This window comes from Phaethon lepturus, unplaced genomic scaffold (genome assembly GCF_000687285.1).
Source record: "Phaethon lepturus isolate BGI_N335 unplaced genomic scaffold, ASM68728v1 scaffold54381, whole genome shotgun sequence".
NCBI lineage: Eukaryota > Metazoa > Chordata > Aves > Phaethontiformes > Phaethontidae > Phaethon > Phaethon lepturus.
The window spans coordinates 1-11,891 of NW_010519469.1; the positions used below are offsets into that span (position 1 = coordinate 1).

At 43.4% G+C, this 11,891-nt stretch overlaps 1 protein-coding gene across 1 annotated transcript in view; it reads right to left on the reverse strand.

Annotated features, from left to right (window-relative positions):
- Positions 1-594: 594 nt before the first annotated feature.
- Positions 595-11,891, reverse strand: part of PABPC4 (poly(A) binding protein, cytoplasmic 4 (inducible form)) — a 13,776-nt gene continuing 2,479 nt past the window's right edge. The window contains exons 2-15 of the mRNA XM_010297039.1: positions 7,997-8,190; positions 7,588-7,703; positions 6,964-7,103; positions 6,600-6,694; positions 5,860-5,997; positions 5,161-5,256; positions 4,387-4,659; positions 4,037-4,124; positions 3,741-3,860; positions 3,042-3,169; positions 2,311-2,404; positions 2,069-2,199; positions 1,880-1,980; positions 595-938 (exon numbers count right to left, since the gene is read on the reverse strand). Coding sequence (XP_010295341.1) covers positions 1,894-1,980; positions 2,069-2,199; positions 2,311-2,404; positions 3,042-3,169; positions 3,741-3,860; positions 4,037-4,124; positions 4,387-4,659; positions 5,161-5,256; positions 5,860-5,997; positions 6,600-6,694; positions 6,964-7,103; positions 7,588-7,703; positions 7,997-8,190 — 1,700 coding nt within the window. The 3' untranslated portion in view covers positions 595-938; positions 1,880-1,893. The remainder of the gene's footprint in view (positions 939-1,879; positions 1,981-2,068; positions 2,200-2,310; positions 2,405-3,041; positions 3,170-3,740; positions 3,861-4,036; positions 4,125-4,386; positions 4,660-5,160; positions 5,257-5,859; positions 5,998-6,599; positions 6,695-6,963; positions 7,104-7,587; positions 7,704-7,996; positions 8,191-11,891) is intronic.

Below are 11,891 nucleotides of genomic sequence, written 5' to 3' on the forward strand. Positions count from 1 at the left end.
AAGCCTCCGTCCCGCTACGGAGCGGCCACCTTCACCTCCGGGCAGCGCCGAGTCCGACTGCTCCTCCTTTCAGAACTGCTGCCTGCCTGGGTAAGGCTTCTCATCCCACAGGATCACCCAAAATAGTTTACAAATCATTTATGAACCCCACCGCCAAAAAGCGGAGACCTTTAGAGTATAAAATACCAACCATCCTACGATGACGGAACCCTTAACAAAAACAACCAGCTGAAAACATAGAAACAAATGCAAACGGCAGCAAAGTTTCTCCTCTCCAGCAGAGGATGGAAAGGAAGCCCAACCCCTTTTACACTTCACTTGAAAATTACCTCCCAAACCCTTCTGTTTGATCACGGCTCAGTCATCTCCCATTCAGACACTAAACCAAACCCAACATAATCATCCTGTGGCATAATTTCAACACAGCTGCTTCAAAACAGTGATTGTCCAAGGTTAACAAGCCAAATAACCCAATTAAATAACAATTTTAGTGTATCAATCCTATGACAACTGCCTGCCCATTTGATTTTACTAAGCCACATCAAATTTACTTACCAAGTCTAGAGAAAAAAAATTACAAACACAGTGGAAGTTTTTATTCCTTTATTGATAAATGCTTTCCAGACTTTCCAAACTGGATTGTTCAGTTAAAACCAAAACCACAAAATACTTTCAACCTAAAACCCTCAGTGTCCTGCTTAGAAAACACAGAGGGTAGGTCTGTTCCGACCACAAACAAAAAGCTTGCAAGCCCAGTTCTGGTTTTGGCAATCTAGAGCTTCAGAGTTGGCTTTTTAAGTAAGATCTTAAAGATTAATTTACAAAATGCAATATAACTATGTGATATGATGCATGGCATTGAGATCTGCAGGACAGTGAAGAATCTTCAAACATCTTGAGCTGATGTCTATGAAGGGGCTATTTGGCTTCTTTGCATCCTATAGGAAATGACAACGACAAGTTACCTATGTACAGCAGCCCTCACTCCAGGCTAGTGAACTTTCCAGCGTTACAAACCGTAAGAACTCCAACAATAATTTGCCAGCTACAGAGAAGGTGTTAACAGTTGTGAATAATATCCATTTCTGATATCTGACAAGAAACTCAATCTTTAGCAGAGAAGCCAGTGACTGGAGCCACTGAGAAACAGGTAGATGAAACTATCAGAACACTTCACTTTTCACTGTTTTGAGTTGCAACATCCGACCACAACAGCTTCACTAGAAGTACTGAAGACATCCATTCCAGACAACCCACAGAAAAATGGATCATCAAAAGTGAGAAGAAGCATTCAAAGAATCAAAAACCTTATTCAGAAGTTAAAGAAGAGCCAGCTCCAAACACAGGAGAGGGCATTTGCTTGGGCAGACCCATGCAGTGAAATGACATTCCTGAGACCAGCACTTTAATGTACTGTACACAGACTGTCAGAATAAGGAACGGGCATTAACAGCCTACGTAGCCTCAAAGTCACTAGAACATCTTGTGTATGTCTCATTTTATTTCCCAGATCAGCAGTTTCACAAGCCTTACCTCAGTACATTATTGCTTCCTTGACATGTCAACTGCTAGGAACACTTCAGTGACTTATACTTCAATTAAGCATCAGAAAAATGTTGTAAGATTTCTGAAGAGTTATTTCTAAAGCTTCTACAATAAGGATTCTGCTGGGAGAAACTACACTAAGGTTTGTTTGTTGTTTTGTTTGGGGTTTCCCCCCCCCCCCTTTATTTTTTTTTTTGAAGAGTGGACTAAAATCAGCCAAGTGCTGCACCTGGACCTACATGGGCATCCAGACTGGCTACATTGACTAACACTCATTCTACCTTTACTCTGATTCTGGAAGCTTTTAGCTGAAGCTAAGGACTGAGACACTCACCAGTCTTCCTGGGTTTAAGAGGTAGCAGCAACCACGCCCACCTTCTGGGCAGCTTCTTTCTTGGCTTGGTGAGCCTGCAACACTGCAACGGCCTCCTCCACCTCAGAGAGACAAGTTATCTACTGAGACTGGCTCTCTTGACCAAAGCCTCTCACAATCCACCCCATCTAAAGGAACAGACCAGTTTACCTTTGACCGGAGGGACTCTGGAGACTCGAGCATGTGCAGCAGCTCTGAATTGTCAATCTCTAGCAGCATTCCTGTGATCTTCCCCGCAAGACTGGGGTGCATAGCTTGAATCAGAGGGAACAAACGTTCTCCTGGGAAATAAAGGAGTACAGACAGCCAAGTTTCAATTGAAAAGACATCTTTGAAGCCTGAGGGGATTTCCAAAGTAAAGCGCAATCTGTAATAACTGGAGTTTCACCTACCCAGCATTTGTTTCTGCTCCTGGGGAGGAGCAGCAGCCAGCATGGAGGCCGTTAGCGGTTCCTGTCCCTGCACATGTACTGCAGGCTGAGGTGCCTATAGAAGGGCAGACATGAGGGTTCCGAAATAGATACTAGGCTAATTGCTTCATATTTAGAGACAATAATAAGATGTCCCCTCCTTCTAAAACACAATCTTTGTCAAGCTTCCGGCAGACTTAAGTTTCAGAAGTGCCCTTCGTTCACAAACATGCTCCCTCCAAGTCCTGAACTCAAAACCCCATCATGTCAAACGGGCACACTGTAAATATCTCAGAAAAACTGGATCAAACATTGTGCAACAAATAGCGCAGTTGAGAAAGAGCAATATCCATGACTGCCTTTTTTTTTTTTTTTACACTACAGAGGTTTGTGGGAGAAGCAAACCGTGCTTTCAATGACACCCTAGTCAGGATTTGACAAAGAGGTGACAACGAATGGTTGCAAAATGGGAGAGCAAAGAACCATGAAAACTACAGCAAATCTGGGTAAAAAAAGGGCTTACAAGTACAAGACAGATAAATCAACGAGGTTGCCCCTGGCAAAGGTACAACTGCCAGGTTTTTAAATTTCAAATGATGCCTGTCTGGGTTATGAAAGTAGCTTAAGGTTTCTGTGAAAACACTTCAGTTTCATGTAAAATCTCTTGAACTGCAGTAACTGCAGGGACTTCACAGCCTAGACCCTTGTGTTACCTGCAAAGGCTGTACAGCTGGGTGTGGGCTGCGGACACTTGAGGCGTATTTATAAGGAGGAACTGCTCTGGGAGCAGGGGCAGCTACAGGCGGACGAGGTGCTAAGTTCTGCGCTGCGGTGCCAACACCTGCAAAAGAAGAAGAGGAGAACAGAATTACAAACACCTGTAGCAACATGCAAACAAGTTGGGATGTCTGGTATCAACTGCTGAACTCAGACTATGCCCTGCACAGCAATACTACTTTAGAAACCAGTCTCCAGAATGCAATGGGCTACTTTAGGAAGGGGCTATTCTCCCCTAAAATGAAATGATGGATTCCACATCCTGCGTTTAAGGTATTTTCTAGCTGTTCACCGGAATAAAATGAATTTGGACACTCTACTCTGAAAACAATATGCATAACCTACAGAGCCTTTTTTTTTTAAGTGGTAAATATTGCAGAGGTGTAGAGATAAGTTCCAAACCAGGGGAAAGCAACCCATCTGGATTTCCACTGCAATGCTGTAGCACCAACTGTCCCCAGACCTGCACTGCACAGCAAGACATAGGAAAGATTCAGGTGCTGTCTCTGCCCCTTGCTCCAGGTGGCCTTTGGTTAACCGTATCTGACAAGCATCTTTGGAAGCAGAAATCAAATCTCAATAGCATCCTCCTCCCTCACAGACAAGGGGAAGAGCCGGGGAGGCAGACACCTTACCAACTCGCTGGGCAGCGGCAGGGAGGCCACGAGAGGCCGGAGCATTGCCGGCAGGGGCCAGATGGCGCAGTGCTGGCCGTGGTCCAGACTGGCGCATGGCATTTGGCATTCCCTGGAAGCCTAATGGAAGAAACAAGGGGAAATCCTCAAAACAGAACTGACTGGCAAGTCAGGACAGTCAGCTGCAGAAAGCAGGTTGAGGTTGCGCATGGAGAGGAAAGCATGCATCGCTCTTACTGTTGGAAAGTACAGCCAAGAGGGTCATAGAATCAAAGTATTGTCTCTAGCATACTCACCTTGAGGTCTTCCTCCTTGCTGCCAGCGTGGGTTGGGTCTCATCTGTGTCATTTGACTGGGTGCATAGTAAGTGGGTCTGCTCTGAGCCTGAAGAAAGACAGACAAGCTCAGAGGCAACTTCTAAGTGAATAACAAACATTATTTACAACATGTTTTGGCAGTTGTTGCCAGGACTTGACACTCAATTCACATTAAGAGAGCAGGCAGCTGGGAAGGCACAGAATTAACTTCTCTGACTGCACCCCTCATTAGGGGGTATTTGCTTATAGGCATAAGAAAAGCTAAATGAGATTACTGCAGCTGAACCATCAAAGCTCCAAGACAGGTTAAAAAAACCACACTAGCTCACCTGGGGAACAGCAGGCATGAAATAGCCCCCAGCAGCAGGCTGGAACTGATTAATGATTGTGTTGGCAGGCAAGGCTCTCATCCCAGCAATGCGCTGCATGTACTGATTAGTTAGATGGGCCTTTCGCTCTTCTTTCCTTTGTGCAAGTGCAACGTACAACGGCTTTGAGCCCACAATTCGTCCATTCATCTCTGTCACAGCTTTTGTAGCTTCCTCTGGAGAGGAAAAGCAGACAAAGCCAAACCCTTTGCTCCGTCCATCTTCCAGCATCACCTGCAGTAAAGATCAATTGCTAGTGGAGTACCATTACAATAACTTAGCCTAAGAATCCTTATTTTTTACATGTCAGATTTCGGGCAGGTAGGACATAACTGTTGCAGAGGTGTAGAGACAGGTACCCAAGGAATGAGAAGTCACCTGTCTGGATTTACTCTGCTTTTCTGTAAGCACCATGTGTCCCCAGGCCCACACCACACAGTAGGGAATGGGAAAGATTTGGTGCAGCCTCTAAACGCACATAGGGAAATGCCATTTCATGCTTACTGGGAGTCACCTCAAACAAGCATGTTTACCACTTCCTGCCTCCTCTTTTCATGAGGGAATGAAGCAAGTTTTCAGTAAAATCCCACCGAGACCCAAAGAAATCTGTGCATTTACTAGTCCAGATGTTCTCAGGACCACACAGGGGATATACAAACTGTTCTTCAATCCCGTGTTGATAACTGTTCCTTCTTCAGGCTTTAAAAATCCAAATACCCACAAAACCCACAGTACCTTGGCACTCGTTATTGACCCAAAAGGTGAGAACTCCTTCCTCAGTTTTTCATCATCTATAGTGTCATCTAGGTTTTTAATGTATAGGTTAACACCCTAGAAGGGAAAGGACAGTAAGACATTCATAACATTAAAGAAAATCTTTAGCATATCAACCGTTAGCAGCCATCTGCCAGAGCTGTAATTTGCCTGAAAACTCTTAATTTAGCATAACGTTCCTTTCATATCACCCAAAGCTGAAGGCGATAAATGTTGCAAAGGCGTAGACACAAGTCCCACTGTGGTGAAAGGGAGCTTGCCTGGATTTCCTCTGTTTTCCTATTGCATCGTGTGTCCCCAGTCAAGCACTACATTGCAAGAAGTGGGAAAGATTCAGACACGGCCTCTGACATGACCCAGTTTTGCCATAAATTAAGACACACAACAGCATAGGATTATGCTGTCTCTTTCCATCCTTCAAATTATCCCCATTTGAAAATAAAGGGGACTACACGACTGTTTTCTCACATCCTCCTTAACATTTCGTTGACAAGACTATGCCCTGATGCCCCCGTTGCCCCTAAATAGCATGGAGTTGCCTTTACATTTTAACTCCCAGGATATCTCATAGGACTATGACCGATTACTCTGCCAATCTTTCAAGTCCGCCTATAGACTGAAAATGGTGCTTAAATTCAGAAAAGGAACAGGCTATTTTACCTGGTACCGGCTGAGTCTCTCTTGTTTTAGCTGTTCAAACTTCCGTTTCAGCTCTGCCTGGCGCTCGACCTTCTTCTGTGCGCGGCCTACAAATACCATTTTCCCATTGATATCCTTCCCATTCATTTCTTCTACTGCCTGGAAAGAGCATTCAAGAGGAAACTGTCAACTGCTGAAACAAGACAGCACCTGATCCTGCTAAGAACAGGACAGTCCAAAGCTCACATTGTATCCCTGCCTGTTAGCCAATAAACCAAGGTTGCCACATTACTTTCGCACTGCTTCCGTGTAACAGGCTAATTAAAAACTAACTCAAGTTATCAGGAGAGACCATGCTGACATCACCACTTTAAGGACTGGGTAACAGCAACTTGTGAATTTATCCTCACCCTTTCTTGCAACTAAGGCCAAATTTTAATGAGCATTCTGCTTAGAGAAGACCATTTCTAAGCAATATCCTCATTCTAGACGCCTCTCTCCTACTGAAGCCCTGCACTGTACTATTTCTTTAGCAATTAACGTTCTTGATTATACCACTGCTTTCTGTGTGGATCTAGTAATCTGGAGAAATACCAAGTTACCTTTGAACGTCAAGCTAGTAAGGTGCAAAACATTTCTAAGTCTAGAAGAGGTTATGCCTTAGGCAGAATTTTCTCTCATTTTAGTAACAGGTTCCCATGATAAACCAAGTGAGTTTTTCTTCTCTGAAGATACTCAAGCAGCATAAAAAGTGTTCATACCTTGTTAGCATCTTCATGCTTTTCAAAGCTTACAAAGCCAAAGCCCTTGGATTTTCCAGTGGGGTCTGTCATCACTTTAACACTTAGAGTTTTACCTGTTACCAAGGGACAGGGTTAGTAAAAGATCATAATACTATTTCAAGACTATTAAACTCCATGTAATAGCCCCAGCCTTCTCTCTCGCATCTGCTGGTTGGCCTCTGCCTCCTGTCCAACATTTGGCACAACTACTACCCACACCTCAACTCTTTGTATTCCTCAGCCTCAAAGTGACCCACGTAGAGCTATACAGATGGTAGCAGCACTGTTAAACTACCATGGGTCATGAAATTCACAGCCTCATTGAAAGTGTTTCTGTATTTACCATATTTGCTGAAGAGCTCCTTTAGCCTTTCATCATCCATGTCATCCCCAAAGTTTTTAATATAAACATTGGTGAATTCCTTTGCCTTGGCTCCCAACTCAGCCTCCCGCTCTTTTCGAGACTTGAATCTCCCAACAAATCTGTAAGAGAATGAAAATCCCAGTAAGCAACTTGTTTTCAAAAGTGGGAAAAAAAAACCAATGTGTGATTTGCAGTGAGGCAAAAAATGAGTGTGTAGTAGGAGCTGGAAATGGGGACAAGAAAGGGTGACAGGAGAAGGACAAACAGACCATAGTCCAACCAGAAAAATCACCTGTCCTATGGTGGAGAGAGTCGGACAAGGATGCCCACCCGGCTCTGCAGTGGAGAGAGTACTGGCCACAGAAACCCACCCCAGCCCACTAGTGGAGAGGTAGCAAATCAAGGCTTGGTTTGGGAAACCCACCAGCCCTGTAATGGAGGGGTAGCAGGCCATGGCGTGGGCAGGGTCACTCACCAGCCCTGTAGTGGAGAGGAAGCAGGCCAAGGCTTGGGCCAGGAGAACCAGTGCCTTGTGTGTCCCTGTTAATACCGAGATGCATCACGGTTCATGCGATCGTTGCTGCTTCTGGCTGTGACACTCACACTTTGCGGTCGTTTAGCAGCATGCCGTTCATCTTCTCAATGGCTCTATCTGCAGCATCCTGGGTCTCAAAATGCACAAATGCGTAGCCCTTAGAGCCATTCTCATCACACACCACCTAGACATGTGGAAGGAAAACAGACCGTCAGCTCTCTGAACACATTTTCTCCTCAGTCACGCTAAGACACAAGGCCAACACGCAAAAACAGGTTACTGCCAAGGGTCAACACTAGGAACGTGTTATCTGTGTTTCACACTTGCACACTTCATGACCAAATCTGATGTAACTTCAGCAATCCCTGACCTTTTGGTCAACTCTGCCTTTTAGAGACTACTCATCACTTCCTACGCTGGGACATGTCTGATCACGTCACCACTATAACAGAATTGGACAAAGTAACCACATCTCACCTTGCAGGACAAAATATTCCCAAACGCTGAGAATGTGTCATAAAGTGCCTTGTTATCAATGGATTTGTCCAGGTTCTTAATGAAGACATTCCCAACCCCTGACTTCCTCAAGGAGGGATCCCTCTGAGACCACATGATGCGAATGGGTTTTCCTTTGATCACATCAAAATTCATGGTATCTAGAGCACGCTCCGCTGCAAGAGAAGTCAAGAACAGATTTCTGTGGTTTGTAAGAGAATAAAGGTTTCCATCATGCGGGTGGTTGTTTTCTCTGAATTTTACTCAGCTCATGGAGACATCTGGGGCAATATCATGGGCAACCAATTTCAATAACTTTTTAACTCAATGTTTCAAGGGAGGTCTTTGCAGCACAGTCACTAGATGTGTTTAAGTATATAATAGATTTAATAGCCTATTTTAAATTTACATGATAGTAATGTTTTAACAACCACGGCAAAATTAATGTCAAAATGCGTGGGGTTTATTAGTTATCTTCTTAATTACTATAAAGGTAAATTGCTGCACCCAAAGAAGGAAAGGAAATACAGGAAACCCTTGGCGGGGGGGGGAAAGGAAGTAACAAAAGTGACTGTTTGACTTGTTTGCTTTTCATGAAGCTCACATCCACCCATACTCATTTCTATTAAGAGAAAAGGATCATCTCCCTATCAGGTCAGGGCAAATGTACGCGAACACGTGGCTGACTGGGAAAACGACATGAGTCAGCCTCTATAACTTATGTGGCCAAAAATTATTCCCCAGTTGCTCAAGCCAAAGATGACAGCAAGAGGGGACAAAACTCTGGAAAAACATCCATATACCTGATCTGATTAACAGGGAAATGTTTATCTAAACTCTAAAACCCCAGCACTGTCATTCTAATCTACACTGAAACCCTCTCCACGATTCTATTTCTGCTGCCTACTGATATATTAAAAGGATCATTACGTACACACATTAGGATCCTGTTCATAAAATTGAGATGCTTGGGACTCTTCTGTGCCAGAAAACACTCCCAGCACGGAGTGTGCAGAGAAAAAGACTGTTAATTCCCAGCATGAAGCAGAGAAAGAGAGGATAGACAGGCATTAAAAAAAAAAAAAATCAAGAAGTATTAACAGGGCAGAAACCAAATTTTCCAAATTTGTCTCACTTCTTCCAGGCCACCTTCACCCAATGACACTTGCTGATGAGATTTCAGCAGCAACAAATTGAAGGAAAATGCCAATTCAAACACCTTCTCCTTTCACGTGACTGCTAGTACAACCAGAGTGACTACTCAACATTTCATGGAACTATTTCTAGGAACCCCAATGAGGCATTGCCTACAAAAGTCTCCCACACTCCCTACCCCCAAAGTCAGTGTCAACTACTGCATGGAAGTTTCTCAGAATTTTTCATGCGCTTTGAAAAGATTTGTTGTTGTTGCTTTTTAAATTGAAGTGGTGCTATCGCTATTTTCCCCAGTCCTTCACATATACCACCGGCTGGAAAACAAGCTCTGATGGACTTCATTCTTGGCTTGCAAAAAAACCCCAAGAAAATAATTTAAGAAAGAAAGTTATACTTGCTACAACTATTAGCTCTGTTTAGTCAAAGGTGTTATAAGAAATTAACTGCCATGCTAAAATGATTCCTCAGCTGCTAGTCTGAATCAGTGCAACTGAGGTTCTTCCTGCAGCCCATTCCTAGTAGGCACTTCAGCAGGCGACTTGGTCCAGCTTGTCAAATTTGGCAGTGTTTATTTATAGCAGGGAGAGGTCCTCCAGAAGTATGTGTTGGCAAGGACACAAACTAGTTGTATATACCATTTGCAGCAGAAACCGGGCTCCTGCAAGCAGATGAAGCAGTGACATGCAACCAGAGGGAGCTGTGAAACACCCTGCAGCAGCTACCAAGATCCAGACTGGTCATGAACTTACTCCCAGTTCTTTCAAGCTTCCTAAGCATATTCTTCAGCAGATACTACTGCACTGCTCTTTCAATAGCTTGCTAGTATTCCACTCTATCATTACATTCTGCTTGAAATTCACTCAGACACTTATACCAGCAGTGGTGTAAGAAAGCCCTAGATGGATGCCTCAATTTGAGGAAGGCCTGCCATACTCACAGGTGGCAATGTAATCAGTACTTAAGAAAACCTGTAAAGGATCAGCATGAGTTATGTGAATGACTCAGACTAGGCAATCTGATTCATTTCCTTAATCTGAGCAAACACCTTCTCATTTTCTTCTATTTAAGCCACAAAGCTTCAGCCATTTCAGTTCCTGTATCTGTTTCTCTCCCACTGGTTCCTGTCATCCTTCCAGCAGACTCAACTGCAACTCATATATAACATTATACACACTCTTAATGCCTTTCAGGCTTCCTCTTCATTCCTCTTCCGTAGCCTTCTGGATAGGAAAAGCTATGAACACTCCTTGCAGCTTGCCTTAGGCCTCAAAGTAATTAATCTCCCTTACAGGCTCCCTGATGCAGAGCTAGCACAATGCTGGAATTAGCAACTGTGGTTGAGAAGCATAAAGACAGATAACCACATGCACACACCAAGATCCATCCCTGAGAAACTCTGCACAAGGAGTTTTATTCTGCAAAGAAAGCTACTCTGCAAATCTCCAGGCCCTCACTTACATCACTACACAAAAAAGACCTGACAACAAATGCACATAGCACAAATTTAACCACTTATTAAAAAAAAAAAGGCCAGGCTGCATACAGAACAGCCTTAAATCTCTTGATCACTGAAGTTAGAACAAAATGCTGTTGGCAGTGAAGTAGATATAAGTAACTACCCTTCCCTTTTAACTTCACACCTGCATTGACATTACATAGGTCTTTAAGGAAGAGACAAAAAGTTTATCTATACTCTTCTACACCTTTCTTCAGAGACACTTATCAAATCCCAGCTCTGGGTTCCTTCCTGGCTTGGGAAATGTTCTGTTCTCTCTGTACTTCCAGAACAGCTTATCTCTATAGCCATATTAAAGTTTCTCTGCTTCATTATCTGAGCTGTCATGTCACGACTGTTAATGTTATGAAACCCTGGAATGCAATTAAATTGCATGAGGAACACATGAAAAAGGAAATTCAGCTTTTCTTTCAAATGAAAGGAGTTTCTTTTCTTTCCCTTCTTCACAGTCAAAAGGAATAAATATTAACGACCACAGCTGAGCCTGAACTAGCCAGAACTTTGAAGCATTTCCTTAATCTGCCTATCACAGTATGACAGATTCAGTATTCAGCATTCACTGGTTACTATGCCAAAAAACCGCAATCAGAAAACAGTAGAGCTTATTTTCACTACAAATAACCCCTCTGCAGCAGACTAGCAGTTAGACAATGCATGTCCAGAAAGTACCTCCTTCCAGGGTCAAGCATCACTCCATTAGCTAACAAAAATGTAAAGAAAAATGTAAGCTTTGAATCAATTTGGACACAGGAACTCTGGGAGTACAGAGCACATTCAGGATGTGAGAGTGGGATCTCCGGGTGGCCCCACGTAACAGGGACGACTTCTGGCTACTTGACTTGCTCTGTGGTCTTTCTCTAGTCATACGGACAGAGTTTTATTTCCCACACAAAAAATTTAAAACACTGTTTTCTTCAGATTTACGAAGCACGCATCCTTCCAGAAAAGATGCCAGGGAAATGCAAACTATCATATATCCAATTCTTTAATACCTGCTACCACTTCAAGCATACTACCAATGTGTCCACAAGAACTTCCCCAAAAGTTTTCAGAGCACAAAGCTTCCTGATTACTTTTATGGGGTATTTAGTAGCACCTCTATCACCTGTAAATCAAAACAGATCCATACAATGCTATAGAACACTCCACATCTTTTCACAGATTTAGTAAAATGAAGCCCAAACACATTTCTGATTAGGCATTCCT